Below are 25,938 nucleotides of genomic sequence, written 5' to 3' on the forward strand. Positions count from 1 at the left end.
TGTTCCATGGTTAGGAACATGTAGGAACATTATCTGCAGCAATGCATTTGTGCATATTGGAGAGTGAGGGCTGCTGTGTGATTCCTTCTTCAGAATTATGTGCTGCCCTGTTGATGTGTGTGCAGACTAAGTGATTTATCCAGTACAACTCAAAATTCTTGATTAGAACAAATATTGTATCTGTATTTTGGACTTTCTAACTACAGGGAGGAGAGATTTAGTGAGCAGCACAGTGGCTGTTTACTTGCTTTAAGAGCTGCCAGGACCAGTCTTGCAGTGTTTTTGCCAAATGCATTCAGAATAAAAAGTTCATTGGACAAAGACAATGATTCTTGCTGTGTTAATGCCCTGAGAGGCTCACTAACAAGGGGCTCCTGAGTGCAGGCTTGTCTGAGGAAGAGAGAAATTCTGTGTCACAAAACCAGAAGTTACCGTCTTTACCAGCCTTCTGCCACTGAGGAAGTGGAGGAGAAGGGAATAAAGAGCAAAGTGTTGATACACTGTGCAGTGCTGTGAGGGTAATCAAAGAACATTTGTGTTCAGGAAGAGGTTTTGAAGTACTGAAAATTACAGTATTGACTTGCTTTTGTTCTGCTTTAAAAATTGGTCCGTGATTTTTTTATTATTTTTTTCCCTAGCCTTAGTTTTAAGCTGTCATCTGAACACACTTAGCGTGATACATTGTGTATTTGTAATGTCTCTTTCATTAGTTCTTACAAACTTCCCTAAAGGTGAATTCTAGTGATCTAACCCACGGAAATACAAGAGGAGAAAGTGAGAAGAGAGGAGAGCCTATGGATCAGCAACAGAAAAGAAGAAGGGGAAAAACAAGCCTTGTACAAACCCTGAGCATAACTGGCCAGGTAAGCACTAAACTCTTCACCAATCTATTCTACAGCTGAACTTCAGTAATGTGGAGCCAGAGAACAGAAAGGCACCTTTGTCTTTGTTGCTTCAGGGAAGCTGGGAATGCTCTACACCTGCAGGAACAATCAGCGCTTCGTTCAGCAGAAATTTTTCGTTTGTTGTTGTTGCTGTTTAATTCTTTTTCACGAGATTGAGCTGAGCTGTACTGCAGCAGAATAAGCAAGCTGCGATGTATCCAGCAATCATCCAGGACAGAAGTTCAGAGTGGGCATTTTTAGTAAAGACTCCTCCATTACAGACTAAAATATGGAGCCACATTCCTCATAGTGCTAACAGGAGGAATCAAATATGTGGACTTGTTTGTTGTGATGGATTATCACTGTGCTGTTTGATAAAGCCACATAGCTCCTAAAATGGGGAGGGGAGATAGGAAGAAGGTAAGAGCTGCAGCAGGAGAATCTAAAGGACAGAAGAGTGCACAATGAAGGTGGTCACCCAAGGAATTACAGTGTGCAGCTTAGGAAAGCACCTGTTCTGCTGTTTGTGGAAAGTGAGGGGACTGCTCTGCAGGCAGAAATGGAAGAAAGCAACCATCTGATGCATGAAATTAGTTTCCTGCTAATTCCCTCCTAGCTTGTCCTGCTTTTCATGCATCTTTCATGTCTTTGTACAGCTCTTGTTTTGGGAGTTAGACAAGTGGCATAAATAGTGGAGAAAGTGTGGTTTGTCTGGAGTGTTGAGATATGACTGATTTGTGTGGTATTTCAGGAAAACGAAACCCCACTATGGACCTAATGCAGCATTAACAAAGCAAGACCTTGAGATTGACGTGCTACACCAGAAACCTGAAGAATAACTTGAGAAATTGCTCTTGTTCAGTTGTGCAAAATTTCTGCAATTTTGCCCTCTCTGGGGAAGAGAAGTTCTCTGAATAATGCATTGTGAGGCCATACATGCTTTCCTTGTGTCAAAGCCAGAAAGCTGGATGGCTGTGGCTAGAATGCCACTACTCTGGGATAAATGTATGACAGTGTAAGGCTGAGCTTTCCCATCTGAATGCTGCATAGCAGGCCAGAAGCTCTGCTGAACACAGCTGAGAATTGGCCTGTGGTAATGGCACATGAGGAGGGGGGAGGAAGTATGAGATTTTTCGTTCTTTGCTGCTGCTTTGTAAGGAACAAGGCATTTCAGTAGCCTCTTGCTGGCTGGTCCTCTTTTTCTCCACCCCTCATCCAGTTGTTCCTTCCTGAGACACTGACAGTGCCCTGCTGTGTGGAGGGAGAGTACTAATATTGTATGTGGAAAAAGGAGACATTTGCAGAACTATACATTTTAAAACACTGGAGTGAGTTAATTTTACAATGTTTCTTATGAAATAGATGATAATTCAGGAAAATTAATGCATCTCCTGACATAGCATGATATGAATTAATAAAAGGAGAAGCTTTTAGTAGTAGAGCATGCATGAGATACAAATATCTCAGAATAAGGGAAGAGTTAAAGCTAGAACATGTCCTTTTGCATCTTTCACTGTTCCTTCTGCCCTTGTAGCCACTACTTTCTTGGTCAGAATATCAAAAGAAAGTGTAAGGCTGTGGAAAACAGATCTCTGCCTGCTTATCCTGATGGCATTGTGGTTGATGACAATTAAAGTAGCTGGAGTCAATTTTCTTTTCCTTCTTCCCATGCTAATGGTAGCACATAGACTGTGGAGAGGTATGTTCAGTACACTGGAGAATATGTTCAGCCCACCTGAGATGATGGCATAATTACTGCTATCACTCTATTGAGGCAGCTGTTTGTCTAACATTCTGCATGGACACTATATTTTTTTGGCTTTGCATGGACCTTTCTCACCTTACACACAGTTTCCATGATTCACAAGAAAATTCCATTTCCTTCAGTCTCCTGGTCATGCCATTACTGTAGCAGAAACAGTAGGGAGTCATTTATCCCTCCAACTTGCACCACTAACCCCTAGAGATTTCTGTGTAAGCAACCTGAAACACTTGAAAGGGATGTAATTTCCAGGAGGTCAGTGTTCATGGCTGAAAGCTTCAACAGTAGATTAAGCTGGGCATTTTGGTGAAAAAAAGATCTGTTTATATTTAATCTATGTTGAATTATTATTCCCGTGTTGTGTGCAATGACTGAAAATTATGTATTCAATAGCAAGGTCGACTCTGTAAAGCAGATAGCACCTCTGTTAATGAATGTACACATCCTGCCTTGTATTTAGCTGAGTTTTATTCATAGAAGGTAGGAAATAATTGTCCCTCTTTCTTTGTGTCTAAATGTGAGAGCCAACCACTTGACTTTTGGCTGCCTGAGGTTCAAACCTGGAGGAAGTTCAGAGCAAGGTATAAGAAAGAAAGGTGAATTCCAAGTGAGGGGGTGGTACTTAAGTGGAGTAAGCAAGTTAAGGCTCTCCATCCCAGTTTCACAGAGGCACTATGCAGACAGAGTTTCAGGTATGTCCTTTTCCTGAGTGATGCCCCCCTCCCAGCTGGTCCTGTTTTCTCATTGTTGTGAATGTCAGTTTAAATATCCCACTTCCATGTGGACATTCATATTTGAATACTTAACATGAGTCCTGTGTCTCCCACCCCTAGAATTAGGAACCTAGCATTTAGGTGGAGCAGTGCAAAGTGTATGAATAGATAATGTCATTTTCTGAATGCTATGCTAATGATTAGTGTCTGCTGCATGGCATTGCAAGTCATAATAAGAATTCTGCAGAACAGAATACAGAGGAACTAGAAAATTCTCTCTTGAGAGGAGAAATTGATGTCAATTTTTCCTTTCATCCTGGCAAGGTTTCTTATGTTGGTCGGTACTTTCTAATTGCTATCAGCAGAATCAAAAGACACAAAGTTATGTAAAAGAAGTTCCAGCCTTTGCCCAGAAATCCATAGATTTCATTCCTGCTGTGCTGTGCCATATTCAAAGTTAATTGGATGACCCAATTTTAAACCTGAAATACTGTATGAATTTAGAGACTGTATTAGTGCAATTAAGTTGCTTGAAGAGCACATCTATGGTCTTAAGTACAAAAAGCTGGAGGCCAAAACACAGTGTTGGAAGCAAGTCAGCAGTTAATGACCGAAGAGGGGTCACCAGTGCAATGGGAATGTATACAACTGCCATATGATAAAAGCTGGTTATTTCCATTTTAGTCAAATTCTACTTTGCAACAGGCTGGTATGAAGGCAGTTTAAGGGGCTGTGTTCATCGTTCCCCTGCATTGCAATAAAGCGTCATCCTGCTTCTTTCCATATGCCATTTACTCTTTGAAATAGATCAATTGAGCAAGAGTTCAGGAAACTTAAGTTCCCTTTACAAACTAAATCAGATTGTAAGTTTTGAATTTCTGTTTCATTCATCATGTGCTTTTGAGACCTCCTCATGTTCTTGTTAATAATTCAGCCTTTACCTATTGTAGGTTTATTGCTCAGAGAGACAGTACCTTTAGCTGAGTCCAGCATATGGCCAACAGGAGCTATGTCAGGTGAGGAATACAACCTTTAATTTTTCACCTTACTCTCTTTTATTGTTAATCAGCTTTGGAATGGAACTATAATGCATGCAGTTGGGTTTGTGTATGTCAACAACTGTTAGCTTGGATAGCCTGTTACTTTGAAACAGCTGGAGAAATGCCAAAGATCTCAAGTGTCTTGAAGGCTGTCAAGCTTTTGCTTTTTATGTTTGTTGTTGCAGCAGCTGAGAACACAGCAAGTCCTGAAGCAAACTGGATTAGGTAAGAAAGAATTTTTAAACATAATCTTCTAGGGCACCCGGGAGAAAAAACAAACGTATTGTGTTGTTCTGACTCCCTTCCCACAAAGTAGATAAGTTCTTGTCGCATTCTGCTAACATGTCATAATTGTATTACAGATGATCAGCTAGTAGCTGTGAAGTGTTGCTCTGCTTGCAGCTGTATTTCTTAACCTTTTTCTTTTTTTCTTTCTCAAGTAATGAAATTAAAGCCATCAAGCTAGGCAAAATAGCTGACTCCTGATTTCATCATAACACCAAGAACAGTGTAAAAGAAAGTTACTCACTGAGAACATGTAATATAAAATAACAGTTACTGACTGTTGTTGCTTCTCAACATGGGCTTCATACATTTGTAGCAGCACAGCTGTATTTGACTCAGGTTGTACTAGAAGTGTTAATTCCACTCACAAACATTCCCTAAGGGTAGAACTGCCCTTGTGATTGCGGGCTTCTTCAGCCACTTCTCTTTCTACTGCTGTTCAGAAACTACTTGCTAGAGAGAGACTTTTTAACTGAGTGGTGCATGACGTGATGAAATACAGATCTTCGTGACTGGTAAAATTCTTAGTTATATTTATTAGGGAACTCTTCAGCCTCATCCCTGAAAGAAAATATAGTGCTTAGTTTCTACAGGCCTTACCTGTTAGCCTCCTTCAAAAGAGTGATTGTTATAAATCATACCATACCTTCAAAGGTGCTAATCTTGAATTATGAGTTTGTGGTGTTGATGGTTTTGATGATGGGCAGTGCCAACAGTATTAGAAGAGGAATAAGCTTTTACAACCTTGATACTATAAGAAAGAATGGATTGTGAAGAGTGCAGCCTGTACTGCTTTCATTATAATTGCTGCCTGAAGAATTGACTCATGGTATACTTTTTCCGGCTTGGGTTCTTTGGCAAAAAAAAGAAAATGGTAGCTCTCTTTCCCATCAGGATTCATGGCCTCATCAGTGTCAACCTATTGTGAAGTGAAATCCAGGGATTTCATTATCAAAAATTTTAAAAAGAAAAATCAGTTCACTGAGAATATTAATGCTGTAGGTAACACAGTTTCCAACCAAGGATTTACATATCTAAGTGTTAGCTCTTTAAAAAAGCACAAACAAACAAGTTCTTGCGTGGTGTTCTTAGGTATGTGTATAATAACAAGTGTAGCTCTTTTTAAGTTATTGTGATAATGGAACTAATGACAAGACAGTTGGCACTGTCGCACTAAGGTGATCTTCACTCTTGCAAGACAAAATATAGTTAGATTAGCACATTTTTGCAGAGATACGCAGTTATCCATGTGTATAAAAGATTTGACTCCTATTAGCCAGCAGATGCCTGTGTCCTTGACAAAGCTGTCTTTTCAAGACAGGTATATCTAGAGAATGAACACTGATCTGTACTATATGCCACAGTTTCCTCTCCAAAATGCTTTGTGACTTGCAAATATATAAACGTTTTGGGGACTAGGTGGAGGATCGTGGAGTGTTGCAATGATGCCTACTCTGGTAAGGCTGCCCTAAGGCCCAAGTGTATCAGGTGGCTGTAGTACCAAGTAAACCTCCTACTCTGTCCCTGACAGTGTTCCAGCTCTGCTATGGAGGCTGTACTGAACATATAGGTATGCAATTGAGCCCTATCTTTGCTGCTTTCCCAGCCTTTCCTCTTTCTTACATTTGGACCCAGGTGTGCAAATATCAAATAGAGCTTCCTAACTGCAGTCCTGCATCTCCTTGTTCCAGGTGTGCTGTTTTCTACGTACGGCTTTCAGAAGGTAGAAGTTTTTTGGAGAACAATTCTTTAGGAGGACTCTGTGTCACTAATAGGCAGCATACTGTAAATGCTTTGGTAAAGGCTTTATAATATCCTGCAGTGAGAGAAGTATCCTGCAAAGGGGGTGGGCACTTGTTTTACCATGGCCTGCTTGAGTCCAGCTGCAAGGCTGATGCTAAATACAGATTTGAGATTCATATGCAAATGGTGTGTTGTGTGCAAAAATAGACTGGGCTCTTATTTAGGTATAGGAAGGTAGAGGCATCTCTGGCTTTTTTTTTTGTGGATAATAAAGGAAAAGATTTAGGGAAAATTTTCTTCTTGGCATTGAAATCTGAAACAATAGAAAGCACTGCTTAAAACTGTTTGAAAGAGTGCTACCTCTGCTCTTTTTAATTTCCTGGGTAGGCATAGAACTAGAAGAGTCATGCTGATCCCAAGGGGGATCTTGTCTTTACATTTGACTACTACTTGGAAAGAGAAAAATCCCATCCATTGTATGATAAATATTTCCCTGTGCAAGCAGAATTTTACTAAACTCTGCCAGGTGGAGTGTTTCCTGATTCAGTGTTCTCTGCTACTTCTATCCTCATCTTAGGCATTGAGCAAATGTCAGGGAAAGAGAGAAATGGTTTATGATAGTTCAACTATAAGAATACTTTTTTCTACTATTCTCTGGTGACCAATACTGTTGCCAGTTCTCGTCTCTTCCGTGGTCTCCCTACTTCTCTTCTCTGTTATTTAGCCTAGCAGGAACTGAAGGGTAGAAGGGAACTGTAGTTAATTTGAGCCTGAAAGACAGGCAGGGCTAGAGGTTTCAGAAACACTTCTTACTTCAGGATCTCTCCTCCCCCCCCCCCCCCGATTAAATGTATCCAAAATTATCTAATTGGCGGTAAATTTTAACACAAAGTAAGAATTTCCATAAACAGAGAGAAAATTGAAATGGAGAAATAGCTTAGTGTGGTGCAATGATTTCCAGAGAAAGGGTTGCCCTGTAAAGAACACCTGAGTGTCAGTGCACTGAACACACCAGGACTCTGGCTCGTAGAAGGTGGTTTGCTATCAAATGCTCAGCAGCTCACTCCAGATTTTGCAGGATCTGTCATCTTATCAAGGCATTTGTTTTAAAAACCATTTTCTAACAGTTGTTCTCCTGTACAGTTGCCCTTTGATTTAGAAAAAGGAGAAATTATTGGAAAGTTCCCTGTCCCAGTTATTGCATACTTCTTAATACATTAACTTGGAGATCAGGCAGCAAAACCTGGAGGTATTGGGAGAGTGGAAGCTGTTCTCCTTCAAGTTCCTGGTCTCTAAATGTGTCAGCTAGGCAGTCTAGATACCACCTATGTAACCAGTATCCATGGCACAATCCTGTCATATTTGTAGCCTGTCCAAACAACCTGTCACTGAGCTATTTGTTACATGGTTGCATTTGCCCTAGAGAATTGGTATAAAACTTGTTCTGAAAGGAAAAGAAAGAAAATATTAAAAGCCCTATTTCTGATATCGAAGGTATGTAATATTGCTGTTGCTAGCAGTTTTCGTGAATGTGTGGGGAATAAACTTAGAGTAAGTGCATTAAGCAGGAGGAGTAGTAAAAAGTGTAGAGAGGGATGGCAATTTTCATGTCTCCTGATACGTTTTTCACACTATATTTTAAACTTACTGGAGGCCTGAACGATAGATGTGATTAATTCCATCTCACTTGTAAGAAGAGGCATGTCAGGTGCACATCTTGTTGTCTTCACTTGTTCTCTCATCGTTTCTGTCAATAGTTACATGGATGATCTTTATACTTTGTGTGTAGCCTGTGAAGTGGATATAAAGACATGTCAGACTACCTTTTCTAATACATTTTCTTCTGAGGAAACAAACCTAACATAAATGTCACCTGCAGTATGAGCAACTGTAGCAGATGGAGCATTGAATTAATGGCTCTGAGGGGCAAGCCAGGAAAGATTATGAGATGAGATAAATACGGTAGATATGGTACATGATTCAAAAAAATTCCTGTGATTAAAAATTTGTTCAAGTAAGAAGAGTATATCTTCAAAAAAGTAGATTATTTAAAAATCCCCTATCTTTTGTATTCTTGGAAAAATGTTAAAAAATCATTTGCAATTATGTTTATATGAAAAATCCTCCTTTAATTGAAAGGATATTTTTCAGCTGTGGGTCTTACATTCTTTTGTAACAAATATTTTGAATATACTGAAAGGTGGGGAATCTGCTTATAAAATCTATCTGTTATGATGCCTTGTATTTTGTGGCAAGATCACTGTCTCAGTGAAAAATGATTATGAAACATCTGATTGCCATATTGAAAATCATATATATTGTCATCAAATGTATAGGAAGTAACAGTGTTGGTCAAAGACAGTGACTGGAGTTTAGCAACTGATAATAAATGGGAAGGTGATGTTAGTGTGGCTCCCTTGCTGGTGTTCCTTTCATGGGTCCAGGGAATGGAAGCAATATATATGCTCGCAGAAGGTTTGGAGGGTCTGCAGAAGTCAGCTAACAATAAACTAAAGGAGTATGTCAGTGACTCATGTAAGTAGGGTAAGTTGCTTTTCTCTAGTGGTAGTTTGGCCTCTTTCCAATTTCAGGAGTGAAGGACTATCACAACTGACTGTAATAATTTATATGTTGTAAAGCAGAGAAACTAGCTGGTTTAATAGCTGGACAAAAGGTGGTGGCATGGTGATTTGTGATGGCATAAGGTTGCTCAGCTGAGAGCTTCTCAGCACTGCTGAGAAAACGTGCCTGGTTTCACACTCCCTTATAGCAGTAAACTGGCTGCTGTGAAATGAACACCTTCTTTTGACCAATCTGTGAAAAGGCACTTGGAACAGAAAATTCATCCACTCTCTGAGCTGGAAGGCAAGTGCTCTTTGTGACAGGCTGAAAGACTGGGGATGCAATATGTGGAAGGAACAGCTAAGAATGCAATTTAGAGTACTTGTTAAATGAGATAATGACCTTTCAGCTCTAAACAGTTGTGGTGAAGAGTCCACACCCCACTACCCCCTTCATAAATTAGAGTGATCGTTCCACGTGTAAAAGTCTGTGTGTCCAGGGACACGTTTTTTGCAAACTGTTGAGCACCATGAGAATCAAAATGGGGAAAACCAGCATTTTAGCTTTCAGGGCTACGCTGTGGACAAGAAGGCTGCAATGCTGCCACTTCCTCAAGGTATGGTTCTTGGTACAGCTATCTCAAGGTTTCCTCGTATTTGCTTCCACATGCTGCAGTCATTCCTCCTGATTCCTGGCAAGGTGTTCTTGAAGTGGGAAGTCATGAGGTGGCTGTAGCTGCCAAATACTGGTAGGTTCCAGTTTTCAGATAGTTCCCTGGATATAGTTAATCTGAGTTTCTCTTTTGATTGGCAGTATCAGCTCGCTCTGACATCTGATTAACCTGTACTTACTGCTGATAACGCATGTACAAACTCAGAATTTCTGAGCAGAATTTCTGTTCAACTCTTTGTTTGCATTTTACCATGAGTTGACTGAAAGAGAATAAAGGGAATATTAACCACTTGGGAAGGAAGGACTTACATACAGCTCCTCAGGGAGCAATGACAGAAGCTCTGATAACAAGCACATGAGGCAGGAAACTGGTAGCATAATCTTAAATCAAAGTGAAACTGGTAACCGCCTGGGACCAAGAGCCAGCAATCAGCACTGCACAGTAAAGCAACACGAGGGCCACAAATGAGGTGTTTGAAAGTCTGGAAGCTGGCAGTAGAGTGCGACCTGCTGAAGCAGCTGGAGAGGGACCCAGCAATCGGCACCACAGCACTGCTAGGGTTCAATAAATGACTTTTTACTGGGTGGGGCTCTGAAGGAGGTGTTTGCTTTGATTACTGTAGTCCCTCAGAGGCACAGAGGGAAAGAATTCACTGCATGCAAGTGTATTTCTAGATCTGCTATACTTTTCTGCTGAAACAGATTTATTGCTGTCTTTCCCCCTACCCCCCTGCCCAGTAGCAAGCTCTTACAGTAACATACCATTCGTGGAGCTTTCAGCTGTCTTTTCATCATTCAGTTGGTTACTGTCTCCAACTTTTGAAGTGGGTTGGAGAGCAAGTTTTGTCTTTTCTTCTAAGAACTCAGCTTTTTTGTCATGCTTTTGCTCTCTGCTCGGAATGCAGTCAGTTACAGATACATACTCTGCTTGTCCTAAACCAAATAATTAAGTAAGGGTCAGAAAATTAATGGAAAAACTACATACAGTTATACTTATGTCTGTGTATCAGTAAAAAGTGCATGGAGAGCTGCCACAGAGTTACACCAATATCTTTGTAAAAAGAAGTGGCAAGAATTGCTTCTGGGACTATTTCTTGTAAGGAATGTCATGAACATTGTACTACCATCATGAGAAATTTATTATAGTCTGTTTTTAATAGCTGTAAGATGACCGATGGTGCGATGGTGTAGCTTTCTGTATTTAATCTCACTTTTCTGAGTCTTAACAATGGTACATCTGGAGAGATGCAGAAAACAGTACTAGTGTGAAGTTTCAATGATGAAAACTTCTGTAAACTTTGGATTGTGCAAATATATAAACCTTATTTGTCTACCTGAAGCATGGAGTCATCTGAGTGAATTTTAAATATCTCCTGTACTGTGTTACACAGAAAAGGGAAATTATTAGGAGTATTTCAGAAGGCATGTTATTCTAACATTCAAAATTAAATGAAGGAAAGCTCTTTGCCAGTTCTTTACTAAACAAAAGTGAAAAGGCTATATTCCTACTTATTAAAGTCTTGATGACAAATGGTTATGAATATTTCATCAGCCAGAAGAATACTTTGTTACTGTTCAAACTTAGTCTTATGCTTTCATGAACTCCAGACACTTACAAATCAGAATAATTTTATAATCTGTGGCAAAGACTAATTTTGTTAAATAATACATACTAAATTGCCAGAATTTTGCAAGACCTGTTTATTTAATAGAAGGAAGAAAATAATTAAATTTGAAAATAGGTTTTGGGAGAGAGGATTTTTTAAAAGCAGGTCCTGAAATAGGGTTCTGCTTTACAGTGTGGGGTTTTGTGTAATTAAATATTGGTTGCCTTAATAATTACTGAGTTAATTAAGAACAGTATGTCCTTATGGCCTCAAATGCTTGCTTCCTCTGTGTGAAGGAAGAAAAGAAAAAGAAAAAGAGAAAAGACAAAGAGTTTGTCTGCCTTCCAAGTTCCACACCACACTCCTCTGAATTTCAATATACATTTTCTATATAAATAGTATCTAGTGTAAGATTGAGACATTAAAGTTAATGTTTCAGACATTAAAGTCTAAGAGTCTATGAACCCTAACAGTTATCACTAGGCAATACTGTAGCATGTGTATTTTCATCTGTCTTCCTTTACACAGGTGAAAATTGTGACCATGAGCAAAATGTATCTGGTTCATCTGTTAATAGGGCTGTTGGATCTCACTGGTTTTGCCTCTTGATAAGCCCTCAAATATCTGTAGGTCTTGCTTCTCTTTGATTTGAAAAATGTGCAAGTTTTTGCCAGGCAAGTCTGTAGCAACAAGGCAGACTTAAGGTCTGGCCAGGAGATCAAGTCCACAGGTTAGGGTCTGGATGAATGGGGTACGTGCTCGGGCAGGGGCATGGCTGTAGGATAGCTCGGGCAGGGACCAAGCATGATGGCCTCAGGTTAAACGCAGCTCCCAAGAGAAGCAGATGCCCTGACATCGCAAACTTTTGCAAAATTATGTAATCTGTTGTGCTGCTTATGTCTCTTTGCATGTGCTGGGCATTATTCTGTGCTGGTTGTTGAGGCTGATAAGCAGTTTTACATGCTGATCTTGTTTGAGTCAGAGTTCATGCCAGTCTACTGCAGGTCTGTTTCCTCATAATATTTTTAATTTGTTTGAGTCAGAGCTCGCATCCCTGTCTGCTGCAGGTCTGTTTTCTCCTAATATCGTGGATTCCTGAACACTTTTGTTATGTCAGAGTACAGCCCACTCAAGATAAGCATTCATTCTGGCATGGATGACTTCAGTTGCTGACACAATCTAATTGCCTTGTCAAGGATTAAGTCTGGATTTTGCGATAGTTTCCTTTTGAGTGATCATGAGAAGATCTTTTATCAGGGACTTATTTAACTTGTAAACTAGCATGACTGTCTCTTAATCTTTTGACAGCCACATTTTTAAGTGTTTTCTTTGTACATATAGCAAAAAACCAAACCTCTAATGGATTTCATTTTTAGATGGAGCATCATATTCCTTTTGGTTTTCCTTCCTACATCTGAATTAGCAAATATATTAACTGCTTCAGAATCTGACTGTCATCTGAAAGTTGTTCTTTTTCACTAGCATCTTGTAGTCGAAGGTACAGAACAAACTGTGGTTTACAACTCTTCATTTTTTCCTCCTTTTTTGTTTCTGGAGCTCAGGAGGCCAGTGAATCATTTCTGAAATCATTATAGGTCTGAGGTCCTTGAAAGAGAGAGTTATTGTTCAGAGAACAAGTCCAGCAGAACATGACTTTCTCTAACCTGTCCCTGTCAGATGTTTGGTTTTTGTTGGTTTTTTGTTTTGTTTTGTTTTGTTTTTCCCCTAGAAGCTAGGATATATGAATTTGCAGTTTCAAAATCACCAGTCTCTGTACTTTTCTGGCTGACCTTTCTCAGTACTGATGAGAGGAAAGCACAGTCTGTAATGTTATTTCCTAGTGTTTGCGGTAGTGCCTCTGCTTCCAGACTCATGAGAGCAGTGTTTCTCCTGTATTCTGGACTGAACTAGACTAAGAATCTGTAGTCTTACCTTGGAAATGCTTTCTTACAGCATCCCTCAAAAATAGGATTGCATGCTAAACCGGTATCCAACTCCAGCAACATTCATTATTATCACATGCAGCCTCTATTAAAAGACTCAGTCAAATGAGACGCATGCCTTGATCCCACTGATGTGTCTGCTTAAAGTACGGTTGTTAATTTACAACATAACAAATATATAAAAATCTAAATGTTAACATATAGACAGCCTTTGTCTCTGAGGTTTGACCATTTTCCAGCTAATGTTATGCTTCACATTTGACTAATAGATTGTAAAAAGTTGAGCCAAATGTGAATAATCACTTAAGTGTGTTATGGGGCAGGTGAGACTCTTCACATCAGGCTTAAAGCCATCAGCCACTCCAGAAGGTGGCAAGCAGTAGTTTGATGGAGGAACAGATTAGTCCTTTCTTAGATAAATGACTAGTAGTTTGTGTTTTAGGGGAGCAGACAAAGGTGAATTGCCCTGGAGATGGGGTTGCATTATAAAGCAAAAATGGTTGCCGAAGTAGTATTCCCTTCTGTGAGGGAGATATGAGCTGAATAACAGCTGTGAGTTTAGTAGGTAAGAAGATCCTTCAAAGCTGATCTGAGTCTAGATGGATGTCGACTTGTTTCTTTTAATTTACGTTCTCTTGTGATTTTATAAACCTTGGTAAACTGCATTATATATTGTGGATATAGTAAATAAATCCTTTTATTAGCTGTTTACGTTGACCTGGTTTGAGTGAGGGATGATATCAATACAGCCAGCTAACTTCAAGGAATTTGTGCCCATAGGCTCTTGCAATCCATAGATGGTAGTGAACTACTCTCAGGCTGCCAGCAGCCCAAAACGTTTCTTAGAGGCTGTAAAGGCTAGTGGAGTTGCACAAGCCACTAATTCAGTGCCTAAGAAGCACTTCCATTGCTGAAGAGGAAATCTCTCTGGAATGCTAGTGAGAAGCCCAAGGACTGCAAAGGAGTTTAAGGGTAGAGGACGTTATCGCAAATTTTACAAACTGGGAAATTAGAGATAAAGAAAAGTGAGATAATATTTCTAGATGTGCACAGAATTCTTCTGTCCTGATACCTTAGCCCATTCCTGTACCATGCTTTCAAGATCAGGTTTCTTCCAGCTCCTGTTAGTTGCTTCCCATATGGTGGTTGCCTTCACTAATGTAAAGGTTGAGCAGAGTGTTAGGTCAGCACGACTCTGAGATAACATCCCATTTTTAGAATTAGTTCAGTTTTCATTAGTGAATTAACTGGACATATAAATATTTATGACTATCTCAGATGTCTGATTACAACAGGAAATAAATAATTCATTATAGAAAATTACCTTTGAACCATTGATACCACAAGGATATAAATCAGATATGGCAATTTCCAAAAGCCAGCACAATATAGTGTTTTTGCTGGAACACCCTCAAGTAAGTATCTTTTTGGTGCAACCATTGCTGTTCTAAGCTGGGTAACAAACTTTCCGTTGTGTAAATAGTAGTGATGTGAGAGAGTCTATGTACAGAAATGTGCATAAATATATTGACAGTTGGGACAATTTAGGGAACCTATATATAATATATGATTTCTGTTTGATATTGGGAAGTTTCTGTGTATAAGTCTATCAGACTACAAGCATCATTTTGAAAGGGGGTGTATTTGCCTTGTCTGTTGTGCTTCTGCTTCTGTATGTTCGTTGAAATAAACTTTGCACCTGCCAAAAGCTAACAAAGAGGAAAAATTAAATTTTGATGAGTGAATGGCATTAAATAAGGGATTGAATACTCTTTGTGACAAGCCACCTATCAAGCTAAACTTAAACTGGGAGGCTAGACTAAAGTGGGAGGTTTTGGTCACATAGTGGATTTGAAGAGAGACCACCTAACAAGGAAGGCTGGAAGATTAGAGGAGAGGGTTTCTTATCAGCCATTTAAAAGGAAAATCAGCCTCTCTCTCCACAAAAAGGGTGCTTGCTGCAGAGATCAGGAGGAATGACTTAGAAAGGAAGAGCAACTTTGTTTCAGAGTAAATGGCACAAGCTTGAAAGAAGAGTTTGAGGACTCCTGGTTATATTGAGTTAGAAGCTGAAAGAGTTTGAGATGTCAGGAAGCTGAGACAGTGAAGTCTTAAAACAAGTTGTTTACTGTTTTGACTGTTGATTTATGTTCCTTATAATAGCTAAAGTAAAGGGGTTTTCAGAACCCCTGTTAAGTCTGTGCACATAATTCTTTGACCTCACACATACCTTTAAAAATACCCATGTTGTGGAGCTTTGAAAGAGGGTCTCAAGGCACAGGAGAACGAGCTGCCAGCATACCTCTGTGGCTAGCTGAGCTGGTCCACAAAGACGTGTGTACAACAAGAGAAGCCAAAACACACGTGCTCTGAGCCTCAAGAGACACTTAGAAACATAGCAATTTCTGGGATTGCCCCTGCAGTGTTACTTGGGGACAGCTGATGAGACTTTTTTGAGGGCTATTGCAACAGAATATTGCTGGAATGTTTAGAGAGATGTAGCTGGGGTTGCCTTTGTAGGACACACCTTTCAGTGAACTGCTAAAGGCTGGTCATTCCAGGTCAAAGTTACTGTACCCAGTGCATGGTACAGCATCCTTACCTGTCATGTTTTCTCTTTGCAAATTAAGTTCAGGCATTCCCTCAACTTTCCTCAGGAGCATCTGCAGCAGCCCAAGAGTTAATCTGGGAAAAGAGGGCAGTTTGTTACTTTATTCTGTTTTTAAATTCTATTCTGAAAGTTCATGGATTATTTTTGTTGTTGTTATTTTCTCTTCAAGATCACAGCTCTTGGAGGTGTTAATCTCCCTCAAATCCCCTGAATCAGTAGGAATTGAAATCGATTAGTGCTTCTAAGTGTGAAATACCTGGCAGGAGCAAGCTCTGAGAACTTTTGCTTGTGTCCCTATTGGCATTTGTTGTTTCTCGTGGGTTGCTTGCACCTTTTCCCTCAATGGGATAACTGAGTACTTTGGTAATGTGTTTTTGTGTTAGTGGACATTAGGCTTATATGTAAATTGTCTAGACTTTCAGGCATCTTGCCTTGTGCAATAAAGACAAATCAGGTCTTTCTTATTGATGACCATATATCATAATGTAAAGTGTATCAAGGTCTAAATTACTCTTTGAAGTTACAAAGCCAGACTTTTTACCAGATGAATGTCTGAGAGAATCAGAGTACTGCAGCAATCTTGTTTGCTATGCAAGTCAGAATATATAAATGCATACGTCATGAAGATAAGAAAAGGTCCATAAGTTATTGTATTATACTGTGGAAAACAGTCTTCTCTTTTTTTCTCGCCCCCTCGAAATTAGCTTCCCATCAGAGTTCACTAAGACATTAATCTTTCTGCTTGCCTTAAATATTAACAAATGGTACATCTTTTTTTGGGTTCAGATCCACAAAAAACAAAGTTATTTTTGTTCCTCTCTGTAGATTAAGGTAGTATTAAATAATGTATACAGGTATAAAGGCCCTGAGCAGCTTCTATGTCTATCACTATATGTCCTTTTCTTTTACCTATCTGTACCTCAAAATGCCTAACTGATTTTCAAGTTCGATAATTAACTGCGAGCAGCAGGGGATGTTGGTATTGTCCTGCCACATTTTGTCAGTCTTTTCAGCTGGGAAGATGTCAAGCCAATTGTTTGTGGATTTGCCTTGGTCTTTGTTACTGAACTCAACTTAGATGGTTATAGGCCCAGATAGCATAACCCAAATAATACATTTATAATTTATTAAACTTAATTCTTTAAAGGTTCTTTTGATAACTGCTCCATGAAGATAGCTGCTGAAGGAAGTTTAAAATTAATGGATTCTATCTCATATGCCTATTATTATTTTTGAAGCCTGTTATAGAAGAGAAATTATGCAAATTGGTGTCACGCTAGGCTACTGCACACATGCTGGTAATGCATAACAACTAGCTCACTGATGAGAATACTTCATCTTAAGCAAGAGTCATTGTCAGCACTAAGAGATATTCTTTGTATCATGGTTAACAGTTTATTATTATTTTTCTTATGGATAAAGGAGAGTGTTCTTATTAAAAATCCTCATTAGAATAAAACCACTGTAAAAGCAATACTGGGTAACTGTAGTGATGAATTATGAATGATTACATGATACAATTAAGGTATATTGCAAAACAATAGGAAGATCCCTTCAAAAAACTAAGCAGTTGTTGCTCACTCTCTGTGAATGACTAAGTGGCTTTAATTCTTTAGCTCTTGCATGTAAAAGACTTGATAAATAGATCAGGCTCAGGATCAATTAGCGTCACAATGATCCCTATTATTAATGAAGCGAAGCTGCTAGGATTGAACCAGTTTATCTGTACCCTTCATGACAGCATCTTAAGCTAACATGCACTGCATTGTCTATCTAATACTGGGCATGGGCACGAGCACCAGTACGCAGAGCACACAGTTCTGTGCAGCACTGGCCAATACAAGCGCTTCCTGTGAGGAAGCTATCTTAGTCCTGAAGAATTCTGATATCCTTAGTGGGACAAAAATCCAATATAAGATAAGCTGGTTTCAGCAAATAGCTCACTATGCAAATGTAAGTTTGCAGTTATTTTCTTCCAAGGTTTATCCTATTCTGATTAGATTGCAGTCAAAAGCCTGGGTTTGCTCTAAGGGTCATCAATGCTGTTATAGTCCTTCATCCTTCCATTTTAACACTAACACATGCATTTTGTTTGCCCTGTTAAATTGCTGCCAAAGGAGGTGGAGAAAACCTCAGGTATTGATTTTTCACACATGGGGACTGTAGCTCATAGTCATTTGATTTGCCACCTGCAGTTTGTAACTGAATGGGCTCATGGGATTATAAACTTCATTTTAGTGCTGAGTTCCCAGCCTGAGGTAAAACTGATGTGTTAGCTGTTAGTCATTTGTAACTGCTTTAATGTATTTTGCTTGTTGGAATTCTATTTAGACGGCTAATATAAATAGCATTTTTGCAATAGAAATGCCACTGATCAGAACTTCCTGTTTGAGTTGTTGATCTTAACTGGTTTTCAGATATTTGGATCTGATCTTGGATAATAATTTCTGCTTAAAATTCTTTGGGTCTTTCTGGTTTTCATTGTTACATTTATAATGTAATAATGACGAACTATATCATGGTAACTAAGTACATAATTTTATTCAACATTTGGTCCTTGGAGTTGTAGATATGGAACTGATTAATTTGTGGTCAAACAAATGAAATTTATGGTAGCTCCTCATGAGTGATCAGGGGTTTAATTTTCAGTGGTACTCAAAACTTCACTCTAAGTTTCTATTGATTTCTGTGTTAGTAGCAAAGTACACTTTACCTCACAGAATAAGACAACTTTGCAAAAATATTTAGTTTACCATGTGCAGGAAGTGATTTTTTGCAATAATTTGAATCTCAGCAAAGCATGCAGTCTTTTGACACTGAATACAATTTTCTCTGCTGGTTCCACTTTACTTTGTAAGTTTTCTTAAACACACAGCTACCTAGAGTGGTCTTCTGTTTGATTTATATGAACAATACAGAAATGATCAATCATTATTGGACAAAGGTTAATGATTTACTCATAAATATAAGGGTGCAATAAGAGTTTACTTATAAAAATTTGTAATGCAACAGATTATGATGTAATGAATCTAAATGAAAACATGCAACTGCATTGTTTGGACTGGGCACATACATCTTTCCTAGCATGCATTTTCCAGGATAGTAATAATTAAGATTATAATCTTACAAATGCTTGTGGTTCAGAACTGGTTTAGGAGTGGTGGTATGAAATTTTCACCATTTGACTAAAGTGTTCAAAAGTCAAGTTGGTTTTTTTCTTTATTTCTAGAGAAGGTGGTGACATTTAGATTCTCTGCCATGATGTCAGTAGCTGTTTTGTGGGCAGTTTATTATGGTTGATCCTAGGAATGGGGTTGTGTTTAATGCTGTGATGAACTGAAAGCATAGATAAGAGAGCAAACACTTGTGCTTTCCTCAGAACTAGCATCCAAACTCTATCCGTTGCCACTGGTTATCACTCTATTCTGGCCCTGTGGCTGATACTACAAGTCTAAAAGCTTAGATTACGTAGTTCATCCATATAAAGGAAGCAGAAGGAAAGAAAGTAACGAAGATACTTTCTTCCTGAATTTAAAGGACTTAATGTAGAGAAAGAGAGTGTATGTAAGCACAATTAGTTAAAAGTTTAAAAAGTTTGAGTACATAGAAAGGGAGAACATGTTTCCTAGTTATATCCTCTCCGTCTCCATTTTGAACACCCACATTTTCAGTTTCATGGTTTGTATATTCAACCAGACACTTGTTCTGTGAACTGAATTTAGCAGGAGTGTTTTCAGGGATCTACCTTTCATCTATAAATAATAGCGGTTCTATTCCTGATTGTCTTATTTTTCCCTTATGTTGGCCTAGTGAAACAACGCAATCAGTTAAAGTATGGTTCTTTTTGTTTGTAAGTTGTATAGCATCAATAACAGCTTTTGAACATACTTTTATCCTTCTCCTTCATCTTCTTCCATCACTGACCTTTATCTCCCAACAAACTATGCACATCACATTCTGCAGTCTCTTTTTCTGAGACCAACTGAGAACAGTTATAGAATGGTGTGTTGATGGATTCTTTTGTATGCTTCATTTCAAGATATTGACATCCTCTTTGTTTTAACCTAGCCAGTGAGCAACAGCAGGAGGAGACTAGCAGAGGAAGCTGTTCTGACTATTGATTTTCTTGTGCCTTTCAGTGGTTCATTAATTCCTCTAACAGTTACTTCTTAGGTAGCTGGCTGGGTGTGACCATTGCTAGCCAGCAGAATAGGGGCTGTCATGGTTGGGTGAAGCCATAGATGATAATGTTAACTTTGCCTTCTGAATTCTTCTGTCCAGGAGTTATTCATTTAGTATGGAAGCAATATTGAGCTCCCAACAAATAGTGAAATACCTTCATTTTGAATATGACATTCTTGTTCTTCCACAGTATGCGTAGATGCCAGAAGAGTATGAGCCAGCTGTTTCACAAGAGAGACAAGAGGGGTTAGACAAATAGAACATTGAAAAAATTAGCCCTGTGCATGAATTGTTCATATGGAAACAGTATGTTCAGTTTTGTTTCACTGCTATTGACTGGTATTGCTATTATGTCCCTACCAGCTATATTAGAATTCAAAACTGTCTAGTAATGTATACCATGACTGCTAGAAAGGACCAGGCTGAAGTGAGGCTCTTACTAATTTCAAAACCCCTACAGATGTCCCATTTTACTGTGAGCTAGATAGAAAGGGTGCATGTTGGAAGGCAATAGGCAAATCACGGTTGTGTAGAAGTTGAGTAAGGCAGTACTGAAAATAGAACAGTAATTGTAAAGCTATTTCTGGCACTGTTTTTCTTGCTTATGAGTCCCTCTTATCCCTATAATTTCTGAGAAAGATAGCTGTGATAATAAATTTGTAAGAAAAAGTTGTTCATTTTATTCTAGAAGTAGTTATATAATTAAAAAAATCTGCATATAGTTATTCTATATAGGGTTTGGGGTTTTTGTTTTCTTTTCACAACCTAGGTGAAGATCACAGTGGAACTTCCAGGACACCACATAATTTTCCAGATGGCTGTTTTGGGGATGTTTAGAGCCATTGAATACGATTGGAAAACTGTAGTTCACAGGGGGGAAAAATTACTTGTGCACTGTCCGTAACCCACATTTCTTTTATGTTATCTTTTATATCAAACAATATTTGTAGTGTGTTTGTCTTAGGAATAATATTAAGGGGTGATAATATGCAATCATTGATTCTAATGTCAATCTTAGAGAAATATTTTCTTTTAATGCAGGTAAATGCTATTTGCACATTTTCCTGACTGCCATCTAAGTTAGTCTGTCATGTCTGGTCTGACTTAATTTGTTCTGACTACTAAAGGTTTTCAAAATAGAAAAGTCCAGGTGTTATGAAGAAACCCATGAAATCTACATTATTGATGGAGAATGTTTCTTTTCATGGATAAATGAAAGAAACCCTGTCAATGGCTGAAGGCTATTAATAATTTTTTGTCTCACCCTATTCTTTGTCTTGGTTGGTGAGCTTTTACAAGATTTATTTTATGTTAGTGCATTATCTCTGCTTTAAAAAAAAAAAAAAAAATCATGTTATTTGCCCCTATTTCAGCCTGAAAGCAGTTTGAGTAGATTCCATTGAGTTGTTCTTTTGCTTTGCATTCTGTCTCTTCCCAAGTATGCAAAACAGGATTTGGTAGAGTGCTACAGGCTTGTTGGTTACATGTAGTCATTCCTCGAATAGCTTAAGTGTGCACAGCCCCAAATAGCTTTGTGTAAGATGTTCCCCATCCAGTAGAGTTAGTTGCCAAAGTGTAATTTTTTTCAGCATCTGGTGTGGGCTATTTTGCTTGACTGCATGGAACAGATTTAACCACTGAGAAGTTTTCTCCAGCTGGTGGCAGAAATCATGAAATACTTGTAATCAGTAGGTCTCTAATAGGTTGAGGCTACCTCTGGGGAGGGTGTTGCTAAGTTTTTCACAGCTAGAAGCCACTCTCTGCATTATTTCAAAGCCCAGAGAGGTGTGAGGCCTGATGTGGGGGGAGTGAAAGGAGAAAGAAAGTTCTTCCTAAAGAAATTTCAACTTCAACTTTTTAATGTTAAGATCTTCTGGATATGGGGTTGTTGTAAAAGTGATTGCATTCATATATAACTTTTCGCTGTAGAAATAAAAAGTAAATGGCAGCCTTTGTTAAAACAAGGTCATTTTATTTTCTGAAGCTCAGTAAATCAGGAAATAGAAGAAGAAAAGCACAAATTCACTTCACAACTTCAGCTTTTTCCTTCAGTGTTCACATTTTGTATTTAAAAAAAATACAGATTTTACAATAATGAAGATAATAGCAGATAGTGTTCTTTTGCTTTTTTGTACTGTAAAACATTCACATCTATCAGGAATGTCATAAGGGTTACTATGTTGTGTGCAATGGGCACTTTCACTGATGGCAGACTCATTTAGATATGTATTGCTTGAGTTCAAGAAGAAGCTCTTTTAGTTTAAGTAGATGACATTTATGGTAAATATTTGCAAATCTGATTCCATGTAATGCATAAACATGCTACCTCTAAATGCTGCCTTGTTATCACAATGCATAGAAGTGCTCACTCACTAAAATTTGTCTTCAATCCTCCATGAGGACTCCATCTGTAACAATTTTGCATTAGGTTTTATTTTGTCAACATTGTCTTCTGGTATAAAGAAATGTTAATGTATTTTGAAAATTTGGAGATATCATTTTAATGGTTACTTATTAATCAGAGCAAAAGCAGGCAATGACACTACAGTGTTGTGTTTTGTTTTAAGGAAAAACATATTTATCCACAACAGCTGCTTGCAGGGATGCATTGTAATAAATATGACATCGGTACAAAGAGTGCCATGCATCATTTTCTGGACAATCTGTGTGGTAGGGTGGTTGTTACAGTGACAGTGAAATAAATATCAGTCACTTTCTTATTTTTCTCTTTTTTTTTTTTTTTTTTGTGTAAGGTTGCATCAAAGCTGTTTGCAGTCTGTTATTCTCTGTTTCTTTGCACGTGAATGTCTGTAGCATTTCTCCTAAAGCATTAAAATCACGCATGTTCAATATGTTGTTTTTTTTTTTTAATCTGAGATCCAACTGTTCTAATTTATGTTTGTATTCACCACCACCCCCCAACCTGCAAGCAAACCTTGCTCTTAGGGTTGGCTTATCAGGAGCTACGTGTCTGTGGCTGCTGTCTTCACTGCATGTAGTACAGTCTGTTCACTGATTTCAGAGAAGTCTTTCACCTGACCTGCTTCTCTGTTGAGGTGCTAACTGTATGTGTTCAGAATACCATTCTTTATTTGTGGCATGCTGTATTGGATGCAAGTAGTGAGAAACCACCCTAATATCTTACATTATTGACCCACAACAGATAAATGACATTGATTCTAGCTTTTTTTTTTTTTTCTGCCTTCTCTTCTTATTTTTGCTTCTTTTCTTTGCTGTTTTGGTCAGGAGATAAAAGCAATTTGATATATTATTTAGCACTATCTTTAGTGCAAATACAGTTTTAACCAAGGAGGGTAATAGAGGTTTTCTCTAAATGTGCCTGCCATTGTTTAAAAAAAGATTGTACTTCTAACCTGACTTTGGTAACAGACATGTTTTGTGCCTGCTATATGGTAAATTACTTTAACAACATGTGAATATTTTGTCTTAGGGTCTAAAGGAATTAAAAAATTTCTTCTGGAAAGGAATAAAGCATGCAAATGAATTATACACATGCTTCCAGTTTGAATATTGCTATACAGATCTGTGCTGCACATGAATTTGCACACAGGTTATTTTCTTCTCTGTCATGAGCAGAAAGCACAATTATTCTTTAATTAGATTGAAGAGCTGCTGCTTCATTCCTTATTAACTTATCAGTTTCCCCAGTCAGGCTCACACTTCTTTCTAAATTTCTCATGCCAGTGGTCACTGATGCTGGAAATAGTGAAGAGGTAAATAAGACAGCAAATTTTTAAAATTACTTCAGGCAGGTTTGCAGATATCAGACATGCTTAGAAAGGAATGGCTCAAACCTTAAAATTCAAGTGTATGTTTGAGGTGCTAGTTGATTCATCTCTAAAAATCGAGAGCTTTTGTGGTCAGCTATGGTGGTGTCTTTTGTCAAGAATGCTTTCTTATTTTTCTCCTTCAGTTTGTTCATGGATCTCAGACTTTACATCTCCTAGTTAAGTGGTCTACCTACTGACAACCACCAAATGGGCAAATAATATTCTTTCTCAGAGAAACCATAAACCAGTCAGCTTCTCTAACGATGACTTATATAAGAAGGTTAAGTTAGTCTCATCTTAAACTTCATCTTTCCTTTCTGTAATTCCAGTTCAGGAGCAAGATCTAGGTTCTCACTACTTGAAATGAAATTCTAAAATGGTATTTTCATTTTCCTGATCACCAGAACTTCCCATCCGTGTAATTCCAAAAGTGGGAAGGAGCCCTTTGCATAGGCTGCAGTGATCCATACGTCACTCAGGAGTGTTTGGGGAAACAGCTCCCCTGACCGGGAGGTATCCTGAAGGTGGAGGTGCAGTCAGCTGGTGTAGCTGACCATAACACACTCTGACTGAAATACAGAGATAGAGACAAGTTCCATTGTTGAGAAACATCTCCAGTGATGAATGTCACCCCAGTGGTGTACCTGTTGCCTGTTATCAAGTTGGTTTGTATTTTATGATACCAGTCTTAGCTTTTATTGAACTAGTTATACATGGCCCTGTTGTAGATTTATCAGATGTGATGAGATGTTATACTTACTGAATGCCTGTCTGGCAATTATCCAGGGAGCATTAGACAAAAATGTGTTAAAAGCATGACATGGCTTTTTAATGCACAAGAAATAGGTCCTCGTTTCATGAGCTATGTTAAACCAATTGTATAAAATGTCCATTAAAAAAGCATGCAGTAGAGGGAGGAATCGGATTTTGTCACAATTTGTTGAAACATGTTCAGAATGATGCAGTGTATGGGGCAATGTTTGAAGGAAATAATAGATACAGCAAAGTAAAGAGAAGCATTCCCCAGTGTTTTCTTTCCATTCCTTCACTTTGTGATCTTATCTTTTGGTCTGGTTTTCATTTGTGATTCTATCTATGTTGCTTCTCAAATTAGGACAATATTTGATTTCTTTATCATAAGACACCTTCTTTAGTACAGAGTTACTTAGAGCTTCCTACTGTGTGTGTGTCTGCTTTGTTTTCCAGGAAGCCATTGTATGGATTGTTTCAATATAATTCCAGTATGATCGGACTAGAATCATTAGCCGATCCCTCAGATACCTGGGAAATTATAGAGACTATTGGGAAAGGCACTTACGGTAAAGTCTACAAGGTTGCCAATAAGAAAGATGGGAGTTTGGCAGCAGTAAAGATTCTGGATCCTATCAGTGTAAGTAAAAGATATTAAGCTGTAACTTCATTGTTAATTTAAAAGAATTCTCAGAGTTGAAACGTAAATCAAATATGTAAGATACCGAAAGCATCCTGAAGGGAACAATTTTGTAGAATGCATTGACAGGAGGAGTTTGGTACCAGCATCTGAAAGGTGCGACTTACAATTTCATCATCTTGTATGTTATTTTAAGACAGTATTTGCCTAGTTTCTTTTTTAGGTCTATGTAACTCTTCTGGTACAAATTTAGATATCTGTGCTTGAAGCATGCAAATGGTAAGAAGGCACAGAGGCATTCCTCTTAGGGGACTGCTATAGCAGGGAAAATATAAGATGCTGTTAAACTTAATGTTCTTATTTTATTCTGTGTACTCCCTAAAAGAAATACTTTTCCCATCACAGAAGTACTGTGAACTTTAGGATATTTTATTGTTATCTTTTATAAGTGGATAATACTGCAAAGCAATAGTTAAGATAAAAAACAGAAGAGCACAGCCCAAATTCTCAGAGGTAGTTCTGTGCCAGCTCCAGTTTTAGGGGGTATTAAATGCCTGGTTTCCCATGAGAGCCAAGGCCCTAGTTTTCAATGGAAGATTTAATTGGCAGCTGCTCAGGTTGGATCAAGCTGGAGTTTGATCACAAAAATTGGGCTAAAATATTTACTAAAAAAGTTAAGTTTCTGTCATCTACCACTATTTAAATTGTTCTTGGTTTTCTCATGTGTAAATCTGAAGAAGGTAATAAATAAGA

General features: G+C 38.3%; 1 protein-coding gene across 3 annotated transcripts in view; it reads left to right on the forward strand.

Moving 5' to 3' along the window:
- Nucleotides 1-735: 735 nt before the first annotated feature.
- Nucleotides 736-25,938, forward strand: part of MYO3B (myosin IIIB) — a 206,688-nt gene continuing 181,485 nt past the window's right edge. For all 3 annotated transcript variants that reach the window (XM_054830464.1, XM_054830465.1, XM_054830466.1), the window contains exons 1-4: nucleotides 736-863; nucleotides 4,310-4,375; nucleotides 4,585-4,624; nucleotides 25,002-25,185. In XM_054830464.1, coding sequence (XP_054686439.1) covers nucleotides 4,369-4,375; nucleotides 4,585-4,624; nucleotides 25,002-25,185 — 231 coding nt within the window. In that variant the 5' untranslated portion in view covers nucleotides 736-863; nucleotides 4,310-4,368. The remainder of the gene's footprint in view (nucleotides 864-4,309; nucleotides 4,376-4,584; nucleotides 4,625-25,001; nucleotides 25,186-25,938) is intronic.

This window comes from Grus americana, chromosome 6 (assembly GCF_028858705.1).
Source record: "Grus americana isolate bGruAme1 chromosome 6, bGruAme1.mat, whole genome shotgun sequence".
Lineage (NCBI taxonomy): Eukaryota > Metazoa > Chordata > Aves > Gruiformes > Gruidae > Grus > Grus americana.